The sequence below is a fragment of the Littorina saxatilis genome, linkage group LG7 (genome assembly GCF_037325665.1).
Source record: "Littorina saxatilis isolate snail1 linkage group LG7, US_GU_Lsax_2.0, whole genome shotgun sequence".
NCBI lineage: Eukaryota > Metazoa > Mollusca > Gastropoda > Littorinimorpha > Littorinidae > Littorina > Littorina saxatilis.
The window spans coordinates 42,551,433-42,576,529 of record NC_090251.1 but is presented as its reverse complement, the minus strand read 5'-3'; the positions used below and the strand labels follow the sequence as shown (position 1 = coordinate 42,576,529).

Sequence of the window (25,097 nt, the reverse complement as noted above, 5' to 3'; positions counted from 1 at the left end):
TCATAATGCTGAGCTCAGAGCCGGAGCTTTGTAACGATTCTACGGCAGTTCAAACAGTTCAGTGATGGGCAGTGTCCCTGTAAATTAGACACGATTCGTGAATCGAACAGCAAGATTGGTTAATTTAACTGAATATTCAGGTAATAATAGGCCGTCAAAGGTAAATATGCGCCGAAATGGCTGCAATTACTGGCCGTATAAAATTTCATCTCACACGGCATCACTGCAGAGCGCCTAGAACTGTACCCACGGAATATGCGCGATATAAGCATCATTGATTGATTGATTGATAATATACAATACAAAAAATTCACAAGCGCCTTGCCTTATCTGTCTTTAAAGCAAAAGAACAATATACACAGCAGTCAAACAATGGTTAGAAAACGAGGAGAAAAGCTTAGCTTGTATCTGTTTGGGATTTCGTTTTTGACATTGATTCTTGGATGCATGTGGCTGTAGACATGGAGCCTGGATCTCTCAATATAGAATAATTATATATCCCTGCTGACATAAAGTAACCTCTCTCTGTCTTATTTCCCTCCCTGTGTCTGTCTGTCTCTGTCTCTGTCTCTCTCTCTAAGAAAAAAAGGCAGGCTAATTTGTCACTGTATGGGAAGTGACAACAAAAGCTACAACGAAAGAAACAAATACATTGTTGTCTGCCTGAGCTGGTGGGCTGTACGAAGAAGGGGACAAGGGGTGGTATCGTGAGGACAGCATCACCTACAGACAAATGGTTTGACAAAGCCAACCAGATCCTGTATAATGAAAACGACGGAGCGTGCGTCAGTTGAGTGACGTGAGCAGACACTCTCTCTCTCTCTCTCTCTGGCTCTCACTCTCCCTCTCTCTCTCTCCCTCTCCCTCTCTCTCTGTCTCTGGCTCTCACTCTCCCTCTCTCTCTCTCCCTCTCCCTCTCTCTCTGTCTCTCTCCAGACACACTCTCTCTCTCTCTGTCTCTCTCTGTCTGTCTCTCTCTCTCTCCAGACACACACTCTCTCTCTCTGTCTCTCTCTGTCTGTCTGTCTCTCTCTCTCTCTCTCTCCAGACACACACTCTCTCTCTCTCTCAGTCTCTGACCAGACACACTCTCTCTCTCTCTCTCTCTCTCTCTCTCTCTCACACACTCTCTCTCACACACTCTCTCTCTCTCTCTCTCTCTCTCTCTCTCTCTCTCTCTCTCCAGACACACACTCTATCTGTCTCTCTCCAGACACACACTCTCTCTGTCTCTCTCCAGACACACACTCTCTCTGTCTCAGACCTACTGTGTCACAGTAACACGATGGACGGTGTACAAAAAGTTATTTTTGAAAAGCGCTCTGCGCACACCCCTCAACGTCACTTCTGTAGCCGTAATCGGCTCCTGGGATCGACAAACCCGCGAACAACTGAACTGCAGTCGGATTTCATTTCAAAGTCAAAGACTCTTGCCTCGAAGCATTTTACAAGCCACAAAATTACCGAGGTATCATATCAAATGAACGTTATTATCTCACATGGAGAAGTTGGAGTGGTGGTGCATGTAACATCAAGACAAACGGAAAGACTACAACAGTAATAGTACATTTAATTATATGTACTAATTAATAACATTGTTCTCAACAGAACACCTCTCTACATACACATCTCTCGCTGTTAAGGTTTAAAGACAGATATGTAAAAGAGTCATACACAAAAAATGCCATTCAATTCCGTTTAAAAATCACAAACTACCACATCTCTGATGACAGTCTTTGGTTCAAAATTTCACACTGCCTGAGATTGATCACAGACGTCTCGTCGGTGTGTAAGACTGAAAGCATGTTGCCTGCAACCGCGGTAGAAGAAGTCTGTCTGTAACGCTCATCAAAATGCCGTGATACAAATCAGTAACACTTGATGCTGTATCTTGAACAAAGTCTGGGAAAACCACAACGCCCAGTGACTTTATTCATGGATATGGACGAATATAAGAACGTGTGTGTGTTTGTGTATGTTTGTGAGAGGGGGGGGGGGGGGGGGCAGGGCTGAGACTGTATGTGTTACTTGATCAGAATTGACAGAGCTCATCGGAATATGTTTCTTTATTTCTCTCTCTCACCCCCCCTTGGCCTTGTGTCACCCTAACAACCCCGGTTTTTTAAATTAGAGAGAGAGAGAGAGACGCTTTCAGAAATGCATGGAGAGAGGGAGGGAGTGAGGAAAACACGCGGAAGGAATCATGAAAGTTAATCTAGCGTGGGAGAGAGGAAGAGCTATTAGTTATAGATAAGACCTTCTCTTTTGCTTCGTTCAGAGGCTGAAACTCTCACAGATTTTACGTATATGACCGTTTTTTATCCGCCATTTTAGCAGCCATACTCCGCTTTCCGCTTTCGGGGGACGGGATAAGACCTGATTAGTTGTAAGCTACAAAACTTGAAGTCTGACCTGAGGCCCAAAATCCTGGAACGCCGAAGAAGAAGAAGAAGTATGAATCGTGAACGTTAATGCACTACACCTAACACTGCTTTTGCAGCTTGCTGAAGATAAGTCTTTTGTTTACCCAGATCTTTTCTCTTTTTTTTCTTTTTTTTTCTTTTTCTTGGGGGGGAGGGGGGGGGGGAGGGGAGGAACTGCCGGTCAAAAAGCACAACTTTATCAAAATTCTGTTGGACATTATTTTCGTTTTTCTGTCGACATTATTTTCTCTTTAGACATTATGTTCGTTTTTTTGTCAACATTATTTTCGCACTTCTGTCAAGGAGAGGAACAGGTTGAAAGATATACGCCGACAAAGGCTTGTGCAGGCATGCTCAATGGAACCTGAAAACGAATCTTCCAAACCCTTTGCTAGTGTAATTCAGACCTAACTGTCAACTTGAATGAGGTGACGGTTGACAAAAATCAGTTGCAGACCCACATCAGTTCTGTTTTGTTCCAACAATTCTTGCTGTTTTGATTCTCAGAATTGGCCGGACTTTGCACATTTGTTGGCCAAGAAAGTAAGGTTGGTCGCCAGTGAACTGACAGTAATGCAGCGGCAGGGATGCAATTGCAGTGATTTTTATGGAATCAAACAACGTGCATTCTACGAATCTTATTGCATATAAAACTGAGGGATGGGTAGCAGTGGAGGAAAAAGATTGTATTCTCAAGCATCTGGTTTTTATATTTAGTCAAGTTTTGACTAAATATTTTAACATCGAGGGGGAATCGAAACGAGGGTATGGTGTATGTGCGTCTGTCTGTGTGTGTGTGTGTGTAGAGCGATTCAGACTAAACTACTGGACCGATCTTTATGAAATTTGACATGAGAGTTCCTGGGTATGAAATCCCCGAACGTTTTTTTCATTTTTTGGATAAATGTCTTTGATGACGTCATATCCGGCTTTTCGTGAAAGTTGAGGCGGCACTGTCACGCCCTCATTTTTCAACCAAATTGGTTGAAATTTTCGTCAAGTACTCTTCGACGAAGCCCGGGGTTCGGTATTGCATTTCAGCTTGGTGGCTTAAAAATTAATTAATGACTTTGGTCATTAAAAATCTGAAAATTGTAAAAAAAATAAAAATTTATAAAACGATCCAAATTTACGTTTATCTTATTCTCCATCACTTGCCGATTCCAAAAACATATAAATATGTTATATTCGGATTAAAAACAAGCTCTGAAAATTAAATATATAAAAATTATTATCAAATTTTTTTCCCCGAAATCAATTTAAAAACACTTTCATCTTATTCCTTGTCGGTTCCTGATTCCAAAAATATATAGATATGATATGTTTGGATTAAAAACACGCTCAGAAAGTTAAAACGAAGAGAGGTACAGAAAAGCGTGCTATCCTTCTCAGCGCAACGAATACCCCGCTCTTCTTGTCCATTCCACGTGCACTGCCTTTGCCACGGGCGGTGGAGTGACGATGCTACGAGTATACGGTCTTGCTGCGTTGCGTTGCGTTCAGTTTCATTCTGTGAGTTCGACAGCTACTTGACTAAATATTGTATTTTCGCCTTACGCGACTTGTTGTTATTCTGCCGTTCATTGCACTTTGTTCACAGGGGTAATACCCACTCATGAAGTGGCGGTAGGGAGAAAATACTGTGTACTCTGAGATGTATGGTGAGAATGACGGTAATATTGTGCCAGGAACGTGACTTCAGTGTCCTCCTCAGCGCATAGATAATCTTGTAAGTTGTGTTGCCTGACTTTTTTCTTTTTTAAATTTTGTTGTTGTATGAACAGTATATCTGTGGCATCGGCAGGTATGGCGTGGAGACATGTAAATGCATGCAGTTATGTTGCCAAGAGTCACACTCTAGATTGAGCGGTAAATAGTTTCTCACTGTGTTCAGCGCTTTACCTTTTTCTTAAAAAACTGGTGGCGAAAGCATGGCATGATATGGAAATGACATTTCTCTGGCCACACTCATTCCACAGACTCGGCAACACAGACTTGGGGATCGCTTTTCCATGGGGGATTTATATAAACCCTGCTTGGCTTTTAGGGTGGCAAGAAGGAAAGTCGTGGTCGACTTGTGTTTCTCAGTGTACTTTCCAGCATTTGCACTTTTGTCAATTCGAGAGAACACAAACAGTTGCAGAGAATCCATTGCAAAACAGCCAAATAGAGCAAAAAAGGGGACATGCCAGACGCTGTGTGTTTTATGGCGTCTGGAAGTGTAGGCCGAGCACCCTGCACGCAATTTACATATTGGAACTGGGGCTAAAAACAATGCGTACGTGAATACAATGGCAATAACTCTTTTCTCTCGGCTGGAAGATGCTGCTGGTGGCTGCTTGCGTGATTTCGGGTCTCCCCAGAAAGGGTGTTGTATTGGCGGTCATCAAAGGTATGGTGGTGGGGTAGGGGGTGGGATTGGGTGTGGAGGAGAGCTAGGGGAGCAAGGGTGGACGGAGAGGTTGGAAGGAGACCTGGTAGAAAGTGGCATTTGAAGTAAGACACATTTTGAAAGGGAGAGTGACACAACATACGTGCATTGATCCTTATGGACACACATAGACGTCACATGCTCACCATACCCTACCTCTCTCTTCCCCCCCCCCCCCCCCCCCCCCCCCCCCTTTTTCTCTATCCTCGATCTCTCCCTCTCTCTCTCTTATACTTGCACACACACACACACACACACACACACACACACACACACATGCACAGTTAATGTACACACAGACACACCACCTCCGCCCACAGTCATCATCATATCTGTGTCTCAGAAAATTGCCTGTCTGGCATGGCGTTCCACGATCTGCATGAGTAGTGACGATAATTAGACTGCTGACCCGAGCAGTCTCGCCGACTGGGTACTATAAGGAATGAATGCAGTGATGATATGGTGATGATACTCATTATGTCTCTCTTTCTATGTTTCAGCTGCCTCCACCATGGATGAGAATCAGCAGATGAGAGACTCGTATCCTTTTCTTACTTATATGTATTGAATATATATGTTTGGTCCACTAGTCGGTGGCCACACAGTTATTGGCAATTCATCTGAGAGCAGTATGGTTCATGGAGAGTTTAAAGACGCACTCCTTCCCACGTAAACTGTTCGACCCCCCCCCCCCCCCCCCCACTTGGACACATACTAAAAATCAACACCCTGACTGCTTCATGTGCGGTACATATGTGACCGTGGCTCCACCATGGAATGTGTCGCTTGTCACCTTTGCATGATTTTCATATTTTTACATTTTCCTAAAGAGTTTTTTATGCTCTATCCAGTGGTGAAAACCGTTCTAGAAAAGAGCGAAAACTGTTTGAGTTATAAGCCTGTGACTAAGGTGACCCTCGCACTGTTACCAGACACTCCCCGGACTTATATTAAGCCTAGCGCAGAACTGCTCGAGGTGACATGCGACTCATTTCGTGGTGGAGGGTCACATATCAGTTATTTGATGATTGAATTTCTTACAAGCTACTATTATAAGTTGTCTTCTAAATAAATGTCAATTTAAACGATCCAACTCTGCACACATGTATAATTCAGGTTTTAATGAAAGTTACTGTAAAACTTGCAGCCTTCTTAAAAGTTTATGCCTGACATTGAGTCAAAAAAAAAAAAGAATTTATTTCTTTACTTGATTTTTGGACCCTAAACCTTCACTAGTCAAATATGAAGCCTGTGCTGCGACTTCTGTCTTGTGTGTGGCGCACGTTATATGTCAAAGCAGCACCGCCCTGATATGGCCCTTCGTGGTCGGCTGGGCGTTAAGCAAACAAACAAACTAGTCAAATTTGCTCTCGATTTCTGGCTATTACATTTTCAGATTCGCTAGCCTAAGATGAGTACACCATTTTTTTTACTTTCATTGCTGATGACATTTTGAACACTGTTTTGTTTAAACCAAAGTGGCATTGTTCCTTGACGGTATGTTAGATGGCTGATGGAACAGTTCGTCAAGGCCGAACCAGACCAGCACGGGTTGTTGGAGGAGAGTGAGATCATCTCCCTCATGAGAGACATCAACGGCACCATCACCACCGCTGTCATCTGTCAGAAACTCAAGGTCAGTGCTTCAAGATAGCGTTGCAGGCTCAGCACTCTTGTTAGTCAAAATAGATTTGCCAAGGCTTTCCAAAATTCAATTAATGTTTTCTCCTCTCACTTGCAGACCTGATTATCCTTACTATTTTGGAGTTTATTTATTACTATTTTGTTTGGATTTTTGGGAAAAAATACTGAATAATTGAGTCCACAGACTACGATTTTGAACTGTGCTTCAAATTAGGTTTGTGTTTGATAATGTTAGCGTTTGTAACCACTGGGTTACTATTTTGCTCATCATATGACGGGCGCAGTGGTGTGGTGGTAAGATGTCCGCCTCTTAATCGGAAGGTCGTGAGTTCGAATCCCAGCCGCGGCTGCCTGGTGGGGTAAGGGTGGAGATTTTTCCGATCTCCCAGGTCAACTTATGTGCAGACCTCCTTGTGCCTTATCCCCCTTCGTGTGTACTCGCAAGCACAAGACCAAGTGCTCACGGAAAAGATCCTGTAATCCATGTCAGAGTTCGGTGGGTTATAGAAACACGAAAATACCCAGCATTCAGCGTATGCTGCCTGAATGGCGGGGTAAAAACGGTCATACACGTAAAAATCCACTCGTGCTAAAAACATAAGTGAACGTGAGAGTCTTAAGCCCATGAACGAAGAAGAAGAAGAAATTAGGTTTGTGTTTGATAATGTTGGCGTTTGTAACCACTGGGTTACTATTTTGCTCATGATATTACTATTTCTTGACTTGCCCATTACTCTTGTCAAGTTTTGGGGTACACATGCAGGTCTGGTCCATCCTGAACTCAGGTAAAATGAGTTACTTCCCTTCGGGTCTCATTTATCCCTGACAGGATGCCTTTGTTTTCCTTCTCTGGAGAGGAATTCGATTTTTTACTGACAGACCACTGAGCGATAGCATGGACCGATGATTATCAGAATGGGTCTGGTCCATTCTGATCATCATCGCTCAACGGCTATCCAGTGATCGCGCTAGGTATTTTTCAAACCGGTATGACGTCATGAGCTGGCTACAAGGCTCTCACGAAAATCGGTAAGCTTGCCAAGGCAACCAGTAAAAGACAAATAATGACTTACAATACATTAAATCAATGTTTATCAATGTCAGTGATATGCGGACGTTTCCCCCCCCCCCCCCCCCCTCAAAGCAACTGTCGCACAACTTGACAGTGACACATCAGCAGCCGCTGTGAGAGAGAGAGAGAGAGAGAGAGAGACTTCCGAAATAAAATAGGAAAGCAAATAGTAATCACGCAACTGGAAGACATACTCACAAGTTACTTACTGTTAGGCCTACAGTTTCACTTTCGCCTCACAATAATCAACTGTATGTACAAAGATCTAAGCTGGTGTGAGTAGGTGATTTCCCGGTATGATGCTATGTCGGCTGTAGTTAGACGCCGTCCCTTATTGTCTTTCAGTTTCTCATAAACTGAAAGATTTTACGATGGACCGGGAACCAAAAGAAATGGCGCGAAAAGTATGATGTCTGATGTCTGTGTGTGTAGATCTTTTTCTCGGCGACAAGAAAGATTTCTCCTCTCCCTGACCACCTACATTGCTCAAATAATCTGCTAGCAAATACTTTAGATCTGGCACAATCGTACTGAAAGACATTTCGGAGCTCGCCTCCTTGTTATTTTTGACGTCACGTTTGACACCTTGACATCAAGTGTCATCAATGGAGACATAATCGCAACATTGTAGCGCTGTCACAACAAGCCATCCAAATCTCTCTCTCTCTCTCTCTCTCTCTCTCTCTCCTTTTGTAATAAAGTTCTGAGTCTGAGTCTCTCTCTCTCTCTCTCTGTCTCTCTCTCTCTCTCCCCCTCGTACTGACAAACGATTTTTGTAATTACTACTTTTTTTTTACCGGTCAAACCAAATAACAATCGGTACGTCTGACCGACATCCACTTTTTTTTCCGGTATTGGCGAATCTTAACCGGTAAAATACCGGAAATTACCGGTAAACGCGATCCCTGCTATCGCCAGTTATCTCTCTGACCGGATGCTAAAGTCCTACGCGAATCTATCAAAACAAGAATCCAGAGTTATCTCCCATATGTTGTTCACGAGCGCTGTTCGCGAGACGAAAATGATTGCAGATTGGCTGACTTCGACAGTGATCTCCGTTCTGTTCTTCACAGTTATGATAAAGACATCGTTCTAAGGTCAAAACAAGTCGAAATTTTGGGACTGCTGCCGGAAGGAGACCGTAATATATGGTTGCATCACTGTCAAAAAATCGTCTGCTCCAGCGAGCGCGGAAACCAAACGGTTGATTATCACGTGACACTTTTGCCATATTTAGAGTTGTTTGCACAGTAAATACAGCCGCGAAAAATAGCTCGCTTGAAACTGTCTTACATATCAATTCCTTTGTAATTTAAAAATTACACAACACCATGAAAAATCATTATCGACGAACGCGAATCTGCTTACATCCATAACACATTACGAAAAGATCTAAATATGTAAAAAAAAATCGATTTCCTCGCCAGACAAGGATCGAAAACAAAGGCATCCTGTCAGGGATAGAATGAGCCGAACTCATTTTGACCTGAGGTCAGGATGGCGTCTGGTCTTGATAGTCACCAAGGCTTTCCAAATTTCGGATAATGTATTAATTCTTCTCTCACTGGAATCTGAACAGAGGTTTTATTTTTTATTTCAACCATGTGCAGTGCACAAGGAAAATTGCTTTATATATATTCTCGTTTGCGCCCTCGGTTATGTAATTTCTCTTGAGATAATAAAGTAATATTGTATTGTTTTGTATGGTTTTCTTTTGTATTGTATTGTATTGTATTGTATTGTATTGTGTATTATTGTATATTATTGTATATTGAAGGAGATAATGTGGGGTCCAGCCGAGTACTCTGCGGTGAACTGCGTCCCATCAAAAATATCGACCAAATGGGACAGAAATTCAGAAAAAAATATTATTCCCTTTGTGCTCCATTTGCCTTAAATAATACAAAAGGGGCAATTATTGTTGACATACAGTAATGTATTTCCACTTAATATTGATACTGCAGACATTGTCTTATCATGCAATAACATTGACAATTTAGCATTTTGCAACGGGAATGAAGAAGAAAAAGAATATCTTTTGTGCTCCAATAGTAACCCTAATAGATGTAAGGGGTTATGATAAAACACTGTGGAAAAACAGTAATGCATTTCCACTTAATGTTAATATTCTACCCCAACAGACAACCTCCACCCCCCACCCTTCACTGTCTCAGATAATTGTTTTCCAATGTGTTTCACACAGGCGATTGCTCACATGGTGATTTTTCTCCTTTTCTTTAATGACAGTTGTTAATGCCTTTGTGTGTTTGAGGTAGAATTTTTCCTTTGTGTTTAACAAATTTTTGGATTTCTGTCTGTGTTTTCACAGGAAATGGAGATGAAGCGGTCAGACGGCAAGAGGGGGCGATTGAACAGTGATGAATTCATCTCACTATTCAAAGAAATCTCCACGCGACCAGAAATATACCATTTGTTAGTGCGGTAAGGTTACCATGCAGCTGCTTTTTAATTTTTTTTTATTAGTGTTTAAGTTTGTGAACTACAACTCAACTGGATTTTAAAAAAATTCATTGTCTGGGATTGTTAATGGGTTTTTAACCTTTTAAACTTTAGTTTTGTTAATTTATCCTTCTGTGTATTTTTTATTTTTTTTATTTCAGTGCTCGGGTCCTGCAAATGTCTTGTTCTTGCATTTGGGTTTGGAAAGTTAAGACTCCTGCAGAGGATTAAGCTGATAAGGAAGGGAGATTGGGGGGGGGGGGGGGGGGGGGAGTGTAGAAAAAAATGAAGTGGTATGTTAGAATGTATTCATACATGTCAACCTGTACGGTTTTCCCCGTATTGTGTATGGGATTTATCCAAATTTAGGTGTGTACGGCTTACACAGCCTGGCAGTAGGGCAAACCAAATTGTACCAGAAATTCATGTCAATGCTGTGATCTTGACAACAATTACCTTACAAGATGCAAGTGACGATTACCACACATACTCAGGCATGTCAACTGAATCAAAGAGACACAGACAGGAGTAAGTGTAGTGCACGTTGTAGTGATCGACTGCTTGAATATGTAGGTCAGTGAATCCTTTAAAATAGCCCACTTCCATGGCTTCAGTGACCTTCCCGGTTTCAGATATCTGCATGATCTCTGACAAGTTTTATTTTGAGTTAGATACATGGAGTCCTTTTGAAAATTAGAATGTGGAACAAACTTACTAGTTACTTGTTTCTCTTTTAATTCAATCTATGATTCAACCATCATTTGAGAATTTAACTCCAGAAATGATGAATTGAAAAGCAGTATGAGAGATTATGCAAATGAGTACTAAAAATAGACCTGACAGTGCCTATGCTATTTTCCAAACCTCCTTCCTTTTCACCAGAGTGAGCCGTTTTGAAATTAAGTTACCAATTGGAACTTACTGAAAACTGTTTTCTCATTTAAATTGAAGTTTTGAGTCAATAATTATTGATAATTTACATCAGGACAAGGGAGGCAACTGTGTTATTTTTGGTTTTTATTAATTTGTCAGAAATTGTTCAAACATGGTTATTTTCCATTATGTAGATGAAACTTGTTTAAAATCAAGTTCATTCATGAGAGCGATTCTGGGGGGTAAACAGGCCTGAAGCTGGTTTTTGTATTTCAAAAAAAAAAAGTTGGTGTGTAAGGGATTGTTACCTTGAATACAGTTTCTAGTCATATAAATACAGGTTGGCCTTTGAGGGGGTTGACAGGTCTGTGTATTGAGGGAGAAAATACCTCAATAATATCATGATATTTATCTCCATCTGTAGAGTCACTGCATGCTAGCTTTGGTAGTGTTTGAAATCAAATCATTTCTTTCTTTCAGGTATGCAAGCAATACGGATTACTTTTCTACAGATGACCTGCTGTTGTTTCTAGAGGCTGAGCAAGGGGTAAGTCGGTGCATTGTTTTTTGTGTGTGTTGTGTTGCTCTCCTTTCACCACGGTCTTGGAAGTTGTCTGCCTGTGTGTTTACTTTTGTCTGTGTGTGTGCATGTGTGTGTGTGTGAGTGGGTGCATGCGCGTGTGTGTGTGGCACATGCATTCTTTTGCGCATGTCTGCATGTAGCTTGCCTACAGTGTTTTTCTTTTTTCGCAGCCATAACAAGTACAACTGATTTTGTTCGTTCTGTTTGCACTGTGACATTATGAGCAAAAGTGAAATCTGTCAGTGTAAATTTGCCTGCCTGCATATTCGTCTGTTTTCTAATACTTCATTGCTCACAGTCTCATGGTTACTGTATACAGCAGAAAACTGGATGGTAAACAGATGGATGGGAACACAAACATGAATGCAAACATTCCTCCTGGCAGTCCTCAGTTGACAAAACTGTAAAGATACATTCTTACTCGTGTGAATGATTATGAACACTGCCACAACCATGTCCAGACTTTTACAAGGGATTGGACATCTCTTCACTTGCATTGCCAAATATCGGGAGCCGCGTAGCTCAGGTGGTTACGAGCACAGTGAACTGGTGATTCTGTTAAGGGTCACGGGTTCCAATCTAGGCTGGGACGGACACGTGTCTACTTTATGTGCAGACTCAGAGACGATATCCATGTCCCATACCCCTGTGAGATTGGAGCATGGACACGTGTCTACTTTATATGCAGACTCAGAGACGATATCCATGTCCCATACCCCTGTGAGATTGGAGCATGGACACGTCGTGTCTACTTTATGTGCAGACTCAGAGACGATATCCATGTCCCATACCCCTGTGAGATTGGAGCATGGACACGTGTCTACTTTATGTGCAGACTCAGAGACGGTATCCATGTCCCATACCCCTGTGAGATTGGAGCATCCCTCCACTTGGATACATGCCAAAAATCAGAGGCCGCTCAAGTTGGAAGAGCACACTAGGACTAGTGATTTGAGGGTCATGGGTTGGAATCCAGGCCGGGATAGACACGGCCGGGTCACGGGGTAGGCGCAGACTCAGAGGTGGTATCCATGTTCCACCCCCGTGTCACCACTGTGGCACGTAAAAGACCTGGGTCATTCTGCCATAAGTGCAGGTGGCTGATTACACCTAAACACGCATACACTCACCTGAGTTAAGCGCGACTCTTGTTGCTGCTAGCTTTCCACTGGGAGAAAGCGACCCGAATTTCCCAGCATTAGTATTATCCAAGCGGAGCGCGGGCAAAGCCCGCGCGTAGCGAGGTAGGTTTTTTTTTCATCTCCCAGCACTGAAAATTTTTTTGCCAAGTGGTGTCTGTCTGGACATTGTTCTAGAATTCATCTTTTAGCACAATATTAGCGACACTGTTTGGACAATTCTATTAAAATTAGGCGTACAAACTGATTTTGTTTCGGGGAATCCTCTCAGAGGATCAGAATTTTCATATAATATCATCGGAAGCTGTTACAACGGGAAAATGTGAAACTTTTGTCACTTTTTAACATGGAATTTCATCTTTGAGCGTTTCAAGCGGACTTTAATAAAATAGTTATTTGCGAATTAAGCAGCGGAAGACACTCACCGGTTCAACATGTGTATGGTCATTAAACCTCAAAACATTTCAGTAAGTGGTTTAGACAAACACCTCCGCCATGTGAGGGTGACTGGTTTGTAGCTGAAGAGTTTTTTTCTAAAGTGTGTTCTAAATACAAATGACGTACTGGTAATGATGTAATGAGTTGTTCTAATCTTGTTCTTGGAACTCTTGCTGTTCCAAGCTTGTTCTTAGCAAGTCTTGGTGACGAGAACAAAGACTATCAATGAAATCTTTAGAAATAACCTCTGACAACGACGACGATGACGACGACGACGACGATAACAACAACAACAACAAATGACATCGACGACGACGACAACAACAACAACAACAACAACAACAACAACAACAACAACAACAACAAAAAACAACACGAGAACAACAACAATCACGACAACGAACATGACAACAACAACACCAACAACTACGACGACAACTACAACGACTGGGTTATGATGACATCACCAATGATTTATCAAATGTTCAGTGTCAAGGCTGTTAAAAAATCGTTAAATCCTATTTCTTCACTGATTCTTATGAAATTTTAAAGGTAGGTTTGTTGTCCCCAACTTATTTTCACTCCATACTTTTCCAGAAGAAAAACATAATTTTGGCAGTTAAATCCGTTAAATTTCAATTCTTCACCGATATTTATGAAATTTTGTGGGTAGGTTCGTTGTCCCCAACTGATTTTCACTCTATACTTTTCCAGAAGAAAGACATAATTTTGGCAGTTAAAAAACGTTAAATTTCAATTCTTCACCTATCTTTATGAAATTTAGTGGGTGGGTCCGTTGTCCCAAACGGAATTTTAAGACATACTTTTCCAGACAAAAAGTGAAAAACCCTTATTTTTGGCAGTTAAAAACCGTTAAATCTCAATTCTTCATCGATATTTATGAAATTTTGTGGGTAGGTTCGTTGTCCCCAACTGATTTTCACTCCATACTTTTCCAGAAGAAAAACACAATTTTGGCAGTTAAAAACCGTTACATTTAAATTTTCACCTATCTTTATGAAATTTAGTGGGTGGGTCCGTTGTCCCAAACTGAATTTCAAGACAAACTATTCCAGTCAAAAAAACTTATTTTTGGCAGTTAAAAACCGTTAAGTCTCAATTCTACACCGATATTTATGACATTTTGTGGGTAGGTTTGTTGTCAGATTTGACATGATGGCAGAATTGAAAGTGTGAGATATCCTGATGTTTCACAATTTATGCTGCATAATTCAGCCCCATAGGCGCTTGAATTTTAGGTGGAGTTGGGTTTTTTTTCAGCCCAAACCAGTAACCCCCACATGAGAGACTTCAAGAAGTTTCAATTTGACGTCATGATTAGCCTGCCGCATTAGCAAGTATGAAAACACGTCATCGATGACACATTTTAAGACAGAGAGAGAGAGAGAGAGAGAGAGAGAGAGAGAGAGAGAGAGAGAGAGAGAGAGAGAGAGAGAGAGAGTCATGTACACACAGATGGACGACTTCACTTGGGGTATGTACTGCCCGGCAGTACACATCTACTTAATTATTATTATTATGAACATTTGTGCGCCTAATCTAAATATAGCCCTAGGCGCTTACAAAACATAAAATACATAGTGAACATTAGTAATAAAGGTAATAAAGTAAAGTTAATTAATTGAAATAAAATGAAATCTATTATTTTTGGCTGATTTAATCACATTTGTAACTGACACCTGAGTGTCAAACAGAGAGATTGCTTCAGCAAAAAACGACCAATTCTTTACAGGAAGCAGCAATTCATGCAGGCTGTAGGTTTTTGGTATGTGTCCAAGTGGAAGGCTGATGATGACCTCTCCCTCTGGACGGGCGCAGTGGCGTGGTGGTAAGATGTCGGCCTCCTAATCGGGAGGTCGTGAGTTCGAATCCCGGTCGCTGCCGCCCGGTGGGTTAAGAGTGGAGATTTTTCCGATCTCCCAGGTCAACTTATGTGCAGACCTGCTTAGTGACTTAACCCCCTTCGTGTGTACACGCAAGCACAAGACCAAGTGCGCACGGAAAAGATCCTGTAATCCATGTCAGAGTTCGGTGGGTTACAGAAACACAAAAATACCCAGCATGCCTCCCCCGAAATCGGCGTATGCTGCCTGAATGGCGGGGTAAAAAAGGCCATACACGTAAAAATCCACTCGTGCTAAAAACATGAGTGAACGTGGGAGTCTAAGCCCATGAAGAAAGAAGAAGAAGAAGAAGAAGACCTCTCCCTCTGGACATGCAGATCTGTGGCACAGTGGAACTCCTCTTTTAAGACTCCCTCCCTTTGTTTAAATACCTTATTTTTTCAGATTTTCTGTTCATAACCTCTCTTAATTTATCCCCTTTTTAAGACCTGATTTTCTCAGATTTGCGGAGGTCTTAAAAAGGGGTTCCACTGTACCGGTAGTGAGCATTAGAGATTACACGGGAAGGAATGTATCTTTAAGTGCCAGGGTGTATATGCCCTGTCTCTATTGATTAGCATCACATACAGCTCTGGAGGCTATAAGTAGTGTAGTCCTTTCCATGCTGGAAGTCATTAGCGTATGATGTATGCGGGACCTGACAGTAGTGTACATAGACATTTCGTAAGCGTCTTATAGTCATCCGTCATCCCTAAGTTCCTGCCCAGTGTGGAATATGGAGAGAGAGAGAGAGAGAGAGAGAGAGAGAGAGAGAGAGAGAGAGAGAGAGAGAGAGAGAGAGAGAGAGAGAGAGAGAGAGAGAGAGAGAGAGAGAGAGAGAGAGAGAGAGAGAGAGAGAGAGAGAGAGAGAGAGAGAGAGAGAGAGACACACACACACACACACATGTGCGCACACACACACGCGTGCGCACGCATGCACACTATACTGACAACATCCGTATCAGATAAATTTGGGGATGGAATTAAGGCAGCTAGGGTTTGCGAAGGGTGTGTCAGAGTTAATGTATGTAATGCACCCTCATGCATTAAACATCAGATGATTTAAACTGAACTCTTATCCGACATAAAACATGCCATACACATTCTTTGGTTAATTGACATGCATTTGTTTGCAATCAACATTGAAATGGGAGGATACACACACAACACAGGTGCAGCTTAATGCATAAGGCAGTTTATGGCGTTGATCAAAAATTAAACACCATTTCCAACTTATGATGACTTGGGCATGATGATGTAAGAAATATGTTTCTTTAATTATGTGATGATTAATTCCATTTGTATGGACAGCTGAGATAAAGTATAAACATATACATTTCATGCATGCAAAAAAAAATGACTGACCCCCTACACCCCCCACACACACACACACACACGCACACACACACACACACACACACACACACACACACACACACACACACACACACACACACACACACACACACACACACATATATACATAAATGTGAAAATCATATACACACGCACACCCATTTTAGACACTGGCAAAGATTAAGTTAAGACTAAATCACATGGTAGCACAATCAATGTGACATGATGACAAAGAGTATATTTCTGCCAGCTTTGGATGATATATTTTCAGCGTTGTGGTGAAAATAGCATCGAGGATTTTAGGTGAACAATTCCACCGCCTGTCTGGAAAGAAATTAAGGAGCTGGGAAAAAGGTTACTCAGGCCTGAATGATTGTCTGATTTGTTTTATTGTCAATAAAAGTGAATAGCTGTTGATGCATTGTCAGTGGAGTGAAAGATTAATCTATCTGACGACATTTTAAAAATCATGGTGAATGAGCCATTGCAAATGGGCGTCCGTAATGATTTTTCTGTTGCCAGTCGGTGTAACTAATGGTTTTGCTGTTGAAAGAATGCGAAATGGAGTTTTTAATGGTTTGTTTTTGCATGCAGTGTGTGTGTGTGTGTGTGTGTGTGTGTGTGTGTGTGTGTGTGTGTGTGTGTGTGTATGTGCGTGCATGCGTGCATGCATGCGTGTGTGCGTGTGTGCGCGTGCAGTGTGTGTGTGTGTGTGTGTTTGCGTGTGTCTGCATGCAGTGTGTGTGTGTGTGTGTTGTCATTATTCTGACAGGCCGCGCTATTTGAAATGAATGTTACAATAAAAAAGTTGATCTGATCCCTAAGGAACCAGTGTCACAGTACCGGCACCATTAAGCAGTGGTGTTTTTTAAAATTTGAAAACAACAAGACTTCTGCCATTGCAAACACATACTTCGTTTGTTAAGGATGGTTTCCATGGTCATCATGGGTACACAACTAAAAAACTCATCTCGATCTGTATTTGTATCATTAACCATTGGTTGAATCAAAGTACAGTCGATTTTTCTAAAAAAATTTGACATTTCTTGTACAATGGAACCACCCTTTTAATTAAGACTCTCCAATTGAAGACATCCTCCTTTTAAGACCTAGGTTTTTGTTTGATTTTCTGTTCATGGCCCTGTCAATTAACCTCCATTTTAAGACCCCCGGCCCTCTTTTTTACATTTAGTCAAGTTTTGACTAAATGTTTTAACATAGAGGGGGAATCGAGATGAGGGTCATGGTGTATGTGTGTGTGTGTGTGTGTGTGTCTGTGTCTGTGTCTGTGTCTGTGTCTGTGTGTGTGTGTAGAGCGATTCAGACCAAACTACTGGACCGATCTTTATGAAATTTGACATGAGAGTTCCTGGGAATGATATCCCCGGACGTTTTTTTGACTCACATGCGAAGCAAAAGTGAGTCTATGTACTCACCCGAGTCGTCCGTCCGTCCATCCGGCCGGACGGCCGTCCGGAAAACTTTAACGTTGGATATTTCTTGGACACTATTCAGTTTATCAGTACCAAATTTGGCAAGATGGTGTATGATGACAAGGCCCAAAAAAACATACATAGCATCTTGACCTTGCTTCAAGGTCAAGGTCGCAGGGGCCATAAATGTTGCCTAAAAAACAGCTATTTTTCACATTTTTCCCATTTTCTCTGAAGTTTTTGAGATTGAATACCTCACCTATATATGATATATAGGGCAAAGTAAGCCCCATCTTTTGATACCAGTTTGGTTTACCTTGCTTCAAGGTCAAGGTCACAGGAGCTCTTCAAAGTTGGATTGTATACATATTTTGAAGTGACCTTGACCCTGAACTATGGAAGATAACTGTTTCAAACTTAAAAATTATGTGGGGCACATGTTATGCTTTCATCATGAGACACATTTGGTCACATATGATCAAGGTCAAGGTCACTTTGACCCTTATGAAATGTGACCAAAATAAGGTAGTGAACCACTAAAAGTGACCATATCTCATGGTAGAAAGAGCCAATAAGCACCATTGTACTTCCTATGTCTTGAATTAACAGCTTTATGTTGCATGACCTTGGATGACCTTGACCTTGGGTCAAGGTCACATGTATTTTGGTAGGAAAAATGTGTAAAGCATGTGAGTCGTATGGGCTTTGCCCTTCTTGTTTTTGATAAATGTCTTTGATGACGTCGTATCCGGCTTTTTGTACTCTCATTTTTCAATCAAATTGATTGAAATTTTGGCCAAGCAATCTTCGACGAAGGCCGGACTTCGGTATTGCATTTCAGTTTGGTGGCTTAAAAATTAATTGATGACTTTGGTCATTAAAAATCTGAAAATTGTAAAAAAACAAATATTGTTATAAAACGATCCAAATTTACGTTCATCTTATTCTTCATCATTTTCTGATTCCAAAAACATATAAATATGTTATATTTGGATTAAAAACAAGCTCTGAAAATTAAAAATATAAATATTATGATCAAAATTAATTTTCCGAAATCGTTTTAAAAACACTTTCATCTTATTCCTTGTCGGTTCCTGATTCCAAAAACATATAGATATGATATGTTTGGATTAAAAACACGCTCAGAAAGTTAAAACGAAGAGAGGTACAGTAAAGCATGCTATGAAGCACAGCGCAATCTCTACCGCGCCAAACAGGCTCGTCACTTTCACTGCCTTTTGCACTAGCGGCGGACTACGTTCAGTTTCATTCTGTGAGTTCCACAGCTTGACTAAATGTAGTAATTTCGCCTTACGCGACTTGTTTAAGACCTGATCTACTCAGTTGTTTTTAGGTCTTAAAAGGGGGGTTCCACTGTAGTGGCCACCGTTACTTCACATGATGGATTCGACTGAACTTTTCATTGATTGGTGTTTGTTTCCATGGTGTTACAGATGCAGCGGGTAACGAAGGACAAGTGCTTAGACATCATCAACAGGTTCGAACCCTCCAAAGAGGGACGACGGAGATGCCAGCTGGGTATTGATGGTAAGAGACCCATTTTCTGTGTGTGAGCGTGCAAACGTGTGTAAAATTGCGTGTGTGCATGTGTGTGTGTGTACACAATGTGTGTGGTACTAAGCAGTGGGTGATAACCGTATTTTAGGGACTACAAGGTGCTTCGTTGTAAAAGGCGCAACCCCCACATTTAAGGTTAAAATGAGACAAATTTAGGGTATATTTTGTAATGTGTGTGTGTGTGTGTGTTACTAAGCAAGTTGGTATTGACAGTAAGAGACCCCTTTTCTGTGTGTGAGCGTGCACAGAGTGCATGTGTGTGTGTGTGTGTGTGTGTGTGTGTGTGTGTGTGTGTGTGTGTGTGTGTGTGTGTGTGTGTGTGTGTGTGTGTGTGTGTGTGTGTGTGTGTGTGTGTGTGTGTGTGTGTGTGTGTGTGTGTGTGTGTGTGTGTTCATTTTTAATAGAACATTAGAAAATCACACATACGCTGAACTTAAGTTCTTCTATCAAAGCACATTGAGACTGACACACACAGTCAGACGTGTGAGAAACTCTATGCTTGCATTCACAAAGTCACAGATAAATGGATATGACAGGAACACACATCATGCATGCACACAAACACAAACAGTCACACACACATGCACACACACTTACTCATGCACACACACACACGCATGTACGCACGCACTCACACACACACGCACACACAGACACAGACACAGACACACAGACACACACACACACACACACACACACACACACACACACACACACACACACACACACACACACACACACACACACACACTGACTTACTGACTCGATCTGACTGTCTTCTTCTTTTCAAACTTCCAAGAAACCACAAGACAAAATCTCTTTTTTTTTTTTTAAATCACGCATGCTTAACCCACTCAAAATTCTTTTTGGCCGCATGTGTGATTAATTATTGACTCTTTCTGCTGCCAGGTTTCACAACATTCCTGTTATCAGAAGAATGTGACCTGTTTGAACCAGAACACCTTACTGTGTGTCAAAACATGAACCACCCTCTTACACACTACTTTATTGCTTCTTCACATAACACGTGAGTACACCAAAAATCTTTTTGTGTGATATTACAGTGTTCTAGATGAGCGAACGTGTAGCCAAGACCTGTACGCATACGTGTATAGATATGACGTCACCCGTACACGTCTTGGAAAATAGGTCTAGATGATGCTCACCTTTCTCTAATGTTCCAAATGCAGTCATCCATTTTCCTAAACGTTGTTTGCCTCCCAGCAAGACAGTTTCAGATATGACGTTATCAAATTAGTTTTGACAGCATCATTCTACAGTCCAGTCGAGCTTCTGTCATTCGAGCATATGTCGCGTCGAGCTTTTGTCGCGTCGAACTTTTGTCCATTCGAGCATTTGTGGTTCGAGCATATGTCGCATCGAGCATTTGCCGCGTCGAGCATTTGTCCATTCGAGCATTTGTCGTTTGAGCATATGTCGCGTCGAGCATTTGTCCATTCGAGATTTTGTCGTTCGAGATTTTGTCGTTCGAGCTTTTGTCGTTCGAGCTTATGTCGGACACCGCATGACGGGTAGATCTTGGCAAAGGTGTGATGTAAAAACTAGATTTGATGACGTTACCTGTACACGTGCTGGAAAGTTCCACATCTAGATCTGTCCATTTTAAGGCGCTACTTTCATTTTACTACTATCCCCTTGTAAAACTGCTGAGGAAAGGCGTGTCCAGCAACATGTACCAGTGGATTCGCTCTTACCTCTATAACCGCAGGGCAAGAGTTAACGTCGACCAGACCAAAAGCAAGAAGTTCCTCCTTCGTCATGGCGTCCCTCAGGGCGGAGTCCTCTCCCCCACACTCTTCCTTCTCTTCATCGACGATCTGGTGTCTGAGATGCCCAAGGGGATCAAAGCTGCTCTCTACGCAGACGACCTTGTGATCTGGTGCAAGGAGGAGCACGCAAGTACTGCCACCTACAGAATGCAGCAAGCGGCAGATAGGCTGAACGCATGGGCAGAAGATTGGTGCGTCTCCATCAACAAGGAGAAATCCTCCACCACCCTATTCACACTGTCGCCAAAGCAGAAAGCCGGAACCATTAGGCTTGGTGGAACTCCTCTGAGAGAGGATGAAGAAGCAACGTACCTTGGTGTCACCTTTGATAGACGGCAGACCTGGAAACCACACATTGCACAGGCAGAGACAAAGGCCCGGCGCAAGCTAGCCATACTCAGGAAGCTGGCAGGTACCACCTGGGGAGCGAACGAGAAGATACTGAAGACAGTATACCAGGGAACAATCAGACCCCACCTCGAGTACGGCTCCACAGCGTGGTCAACCTCAGCCAAGACAAACCTGCAGACCCTTGACCGTGTGCAAAACCAGGCCCTCCGACTCATCACCGGTGCAATGAAATCCACGCCCATCAAGGAAATGGAGAAGCTTACCACCATCCAACCCCTCTGTCAGAGAAGAGAAGCCAAGACTATGGTACAGGCCGAGAAGCTCAAGTGCCTACCCGACCACCCCATGAAGCACAGACTGAGCAACCTCACCAAGAACCGGCTTAAACGGAGCAGTTTTGTACACGAGAGCAAGAGACTTTCTCGACAGTACAGGGAAGTCCTTCCACAGAACACTCTACCTCTGACTCAAGAAGAAGAGGAAACCCCCAAGGCAACAGAGAAACCAGGCATCCAGATCTGCACCAGTGTTCCACATGTTACCTCAGGAGAAGATCAGAATGACACAGCTCGACAGGCACTCACCTTAGCCCTGATCGACGAACAGTACCCAAAAGAGGCGTGGATCCATGTATACACCGATGGATCAGCAACTAACGCCGTGCTCAATGGAGGTGCAGGCATTCTCATCCAGTTCCCTGGGGGACATACAGCTACATCCAGCGTTGCCACTGGCAAACACTGCACAAACTATAAAGCAGAAGCAGAAGCTCTCATGCAGGCCGCCTCCTTCGTTCAGGACTCCGCAGACCCTTGCTACCAAGTTGTCTTCCTCTCGGACGCCCTTTCAGTCCTTCAGGCCCTAGAGAACGACAAACTCCCACAGCTGGCCAAAGCATTACAGATGGTCAGACAAACCAGAAGAGTTGTCCTCCAGTGGATACCAGCACACTGTGGGATACCAGGAAATGAAAGGGCAGATGAGCTGGCAAAAGAAGGAGCCGTGGAAGACCAACCTGAAAACAGTGTCAGCTTTAGTGAGCAGAAGACAATCATCAAGGCATTGATGAGGCCAAGGACAAACAGAGATGACTACCACACAATGTCCAGAGAGCAGCAAGTCAACCTCATCAGGCTGCGTACTGGCCACAACAGGCTCAATGCTCACATGAACCGAAAGTTCAAGCTGGCGCCATCACCAACCTGTGCCTGCGGTCAAGAGGACCAAACAGCGGAACACATCTTACAGCGATGTCCCTTACTAGATGAGGAACGAAAAGAAGTGTGGCCGTCACCAACTCCCTTGCAGACCAAACTATACGGCAGTCGACAGGAGTTGGAGAAAACGACAACATTTATCACCAGTGCTGGACTGATTGTGTAACCTCTGCGAACGCCAAGAAGAAGAAGACTACTATCGGACCGACAGGGAAAGTTCCTAAACCTTTGGAAATCAGGTCTTGAAAATATTATCCACTCTAACGGGCGCAGTGGCCTAGTGGATAAGACATCAGCCTCCTAATCGGAAGGTCGTGAGTTCAAATCCCAGCCGCAACCGCATGAAGGGTTAAGGGTGGAGATTTTTCCGATCTCCCAGGTCGACGTATGTGCAGACCTGCTACTGCCTAATCCCCCTTTGTGTGTACACGCAAGCATAAGACCAAGTGCACACAGAAAAGATCCTGTAATCCATGTCAGAGTTTGGTGATTGTAGAAACCCCAAAATACCCAGCATGCTTCCCCCGAAATCAGCGTATGCTGTCTGAATGGGTTCCCCAACCCCGTGTTGAGTTTCTCCCTTAGAAAAAGGAAAATTTAGGAATTGAAAAGAAATGTATGCTGTTGGAGGTAAAATAAAGGGAAGTCAGTGCAACGCGAAGCAATGGCAACAAAACTTGTTTGAGTTATTGTTCTTTGCTGTAAGTTGAGATTGTTTACTTTTAGATACTAATTCTTTTTTGTGCTCTTTTTGGTTGATGTGTAACTGCTGCAGTGGTTATCGCCTTTACCTCTTGTTCTTTGTTCAGGTATTTAATGGAAGATCAGCTGAAAGGGCCTTCCAGTGTGGATGGATACATCCGAGCTCTCAGAAAAGGATGTCGCTGTGTTGAACGTGAGTTAAATTACTTGGATGTATTGATAATAAAAATTAAAAAAATTATAAAAAAATAAATTAAAAAAAAAAAAAAAAATCCCTGCGCTTAGAACTGTACCCACGGAATACGCGCGATATAAGCCTCATATTGATTGATTGACAACTTTTCTGGCTTACTTGTTTAACTTATTCATTTGTTCATGTCTGTCATTCTGTCTATCTGTCTGTGTGTCTGTCTCCAGGGTAGCGTGTATTTCCATTGTTAATAATGATATTAAAAATACAGCAGACTTCCACTAACTCGCGGTCTTTGGGGTCCAAAGATTTTTGATCGCGATAATTATATCCGATTCGCGTCGCGATGCAGTTTGGGGTCCAATTAAAGGGAAGAAACTGCGTTCTCTTCTGAGTCGGAGAAAAACGCGATTATTTCCCTTGTTGGTCACAAAAAGCCTGTGAGCGTCACGTTGGCGTGTGTGCGTTTGCCGTGTGAGTGCATGTGTGTGTGTGCGTGTATGTGTGTATGTGCGTGCGTGTGTGTGTGTGCGTGTGTGTACACACGCCTGGCATGTGGTTGTGCTACAATGTTCATGTGTATGTGTTACTGCGTTTCTCGCAAGTGTGACGCTTCTGTTGTTCTCAAAAGATTAACTGCGATGACACGTTTTCTTTTATCAGCAGATGACGATTTCTTTTCTTTTTTCTCCGACTCATACGTCATCACAAACTTACTAGTTAATCAGACACAGACAGACACAGACGTACACTGTACGCGTATAGCGACTCACTGCTGCACACACACACTAACTGACAATGAACAGAACGCTGAAGCACTTCATGGCGCCTGCAGAAAATCCGGGGCGTCTAGCTGAAATCGCGATTAGCGGGACTCGAGTGTTAAATTGCATGCCTGACTAGATTGCAGAAGACTGAAGCGCAGTTTAAGCACTTGATTGGTGCCTGTGGCCACCCTGACCGTCTAGCAGAGATCGCAATTAGCTGGACTCGAGTGTTCAACTGCACGCCTGACTGGCCATACTGACTGGTCAGACACTTAACCTCTATAGGCACGTGGCCAATTTGACGATACCGATCGTGGCATGAAAGTTCTTGACTGAGTGGGGCACGTGCGCGTGAAAGGTTTGTTTTTCTTTTGTTCGCAGGTCTCGATCAACCCGTAATGTACACAACCTGAAAACACACACACACGTAGAACACTATTTGGAGAGACTGAGGGAGAGAAAGAGAGAGAGACTGATAAGATGAAATGACAATTTACTGCATGATGAAAGGCCATCGGACCCAGAGAGAGATAGCGTGGTTATGATAGAACATTTTTTTCATGATCTGTACTATTTTTTGGTGACTAATTTTGTAAAAAAAAATAAAGGTCGGTCCTGTTTTTTTCGGGGTCCAAGAGGTCTCCGCGATATAGCCGAATTCGCGATTTAGTGGACCGCGAGTTAGTGGAAGTCTGCTGTATCAATGATTCTTCATGTGTACGGTGTACAGTGTCAGTACTTTGCAG

At 42.6% G+C, this 25,097-nt stretch overlaps 1 protein-coding gene across 1 annotated transcript in view; it reads left to right on the top strand.

The window, feature by feature from the left end:
• Nucleotides 1-25,097, top strand: part of LOC138971504 (inactive phospholipase C-like protein 2) — a gene marked incomplete at its 5' end in the record, with an annotated part of 52,838 nt that overhangs the window by 6,559 nt on the left and 21,182 nt on the right. The window contains 7 exon segments of the mRNA XM_070344249.1: nucleotides 5,355-5,394; nucleotides 6,361-6,490; nucleotides 9,900-10,012; nucleotides 11,384-11,450; nucleotides 19,211-19,304; nucleotides 20,244-20,361; nucleotides 23,502-23,587. Of these exon segments, the coding sequence (XP_070200350.1) occupies nucleotides 5,355-5,394; nucleotides 6,361-6,490; nucleotides 9,900-10,012; nucleotides 11,384-11,450; nucleotides 19,211-19,304; nucleotides 20,244-20,361; nucleotides 23,502-23,587 (648 nt within the window).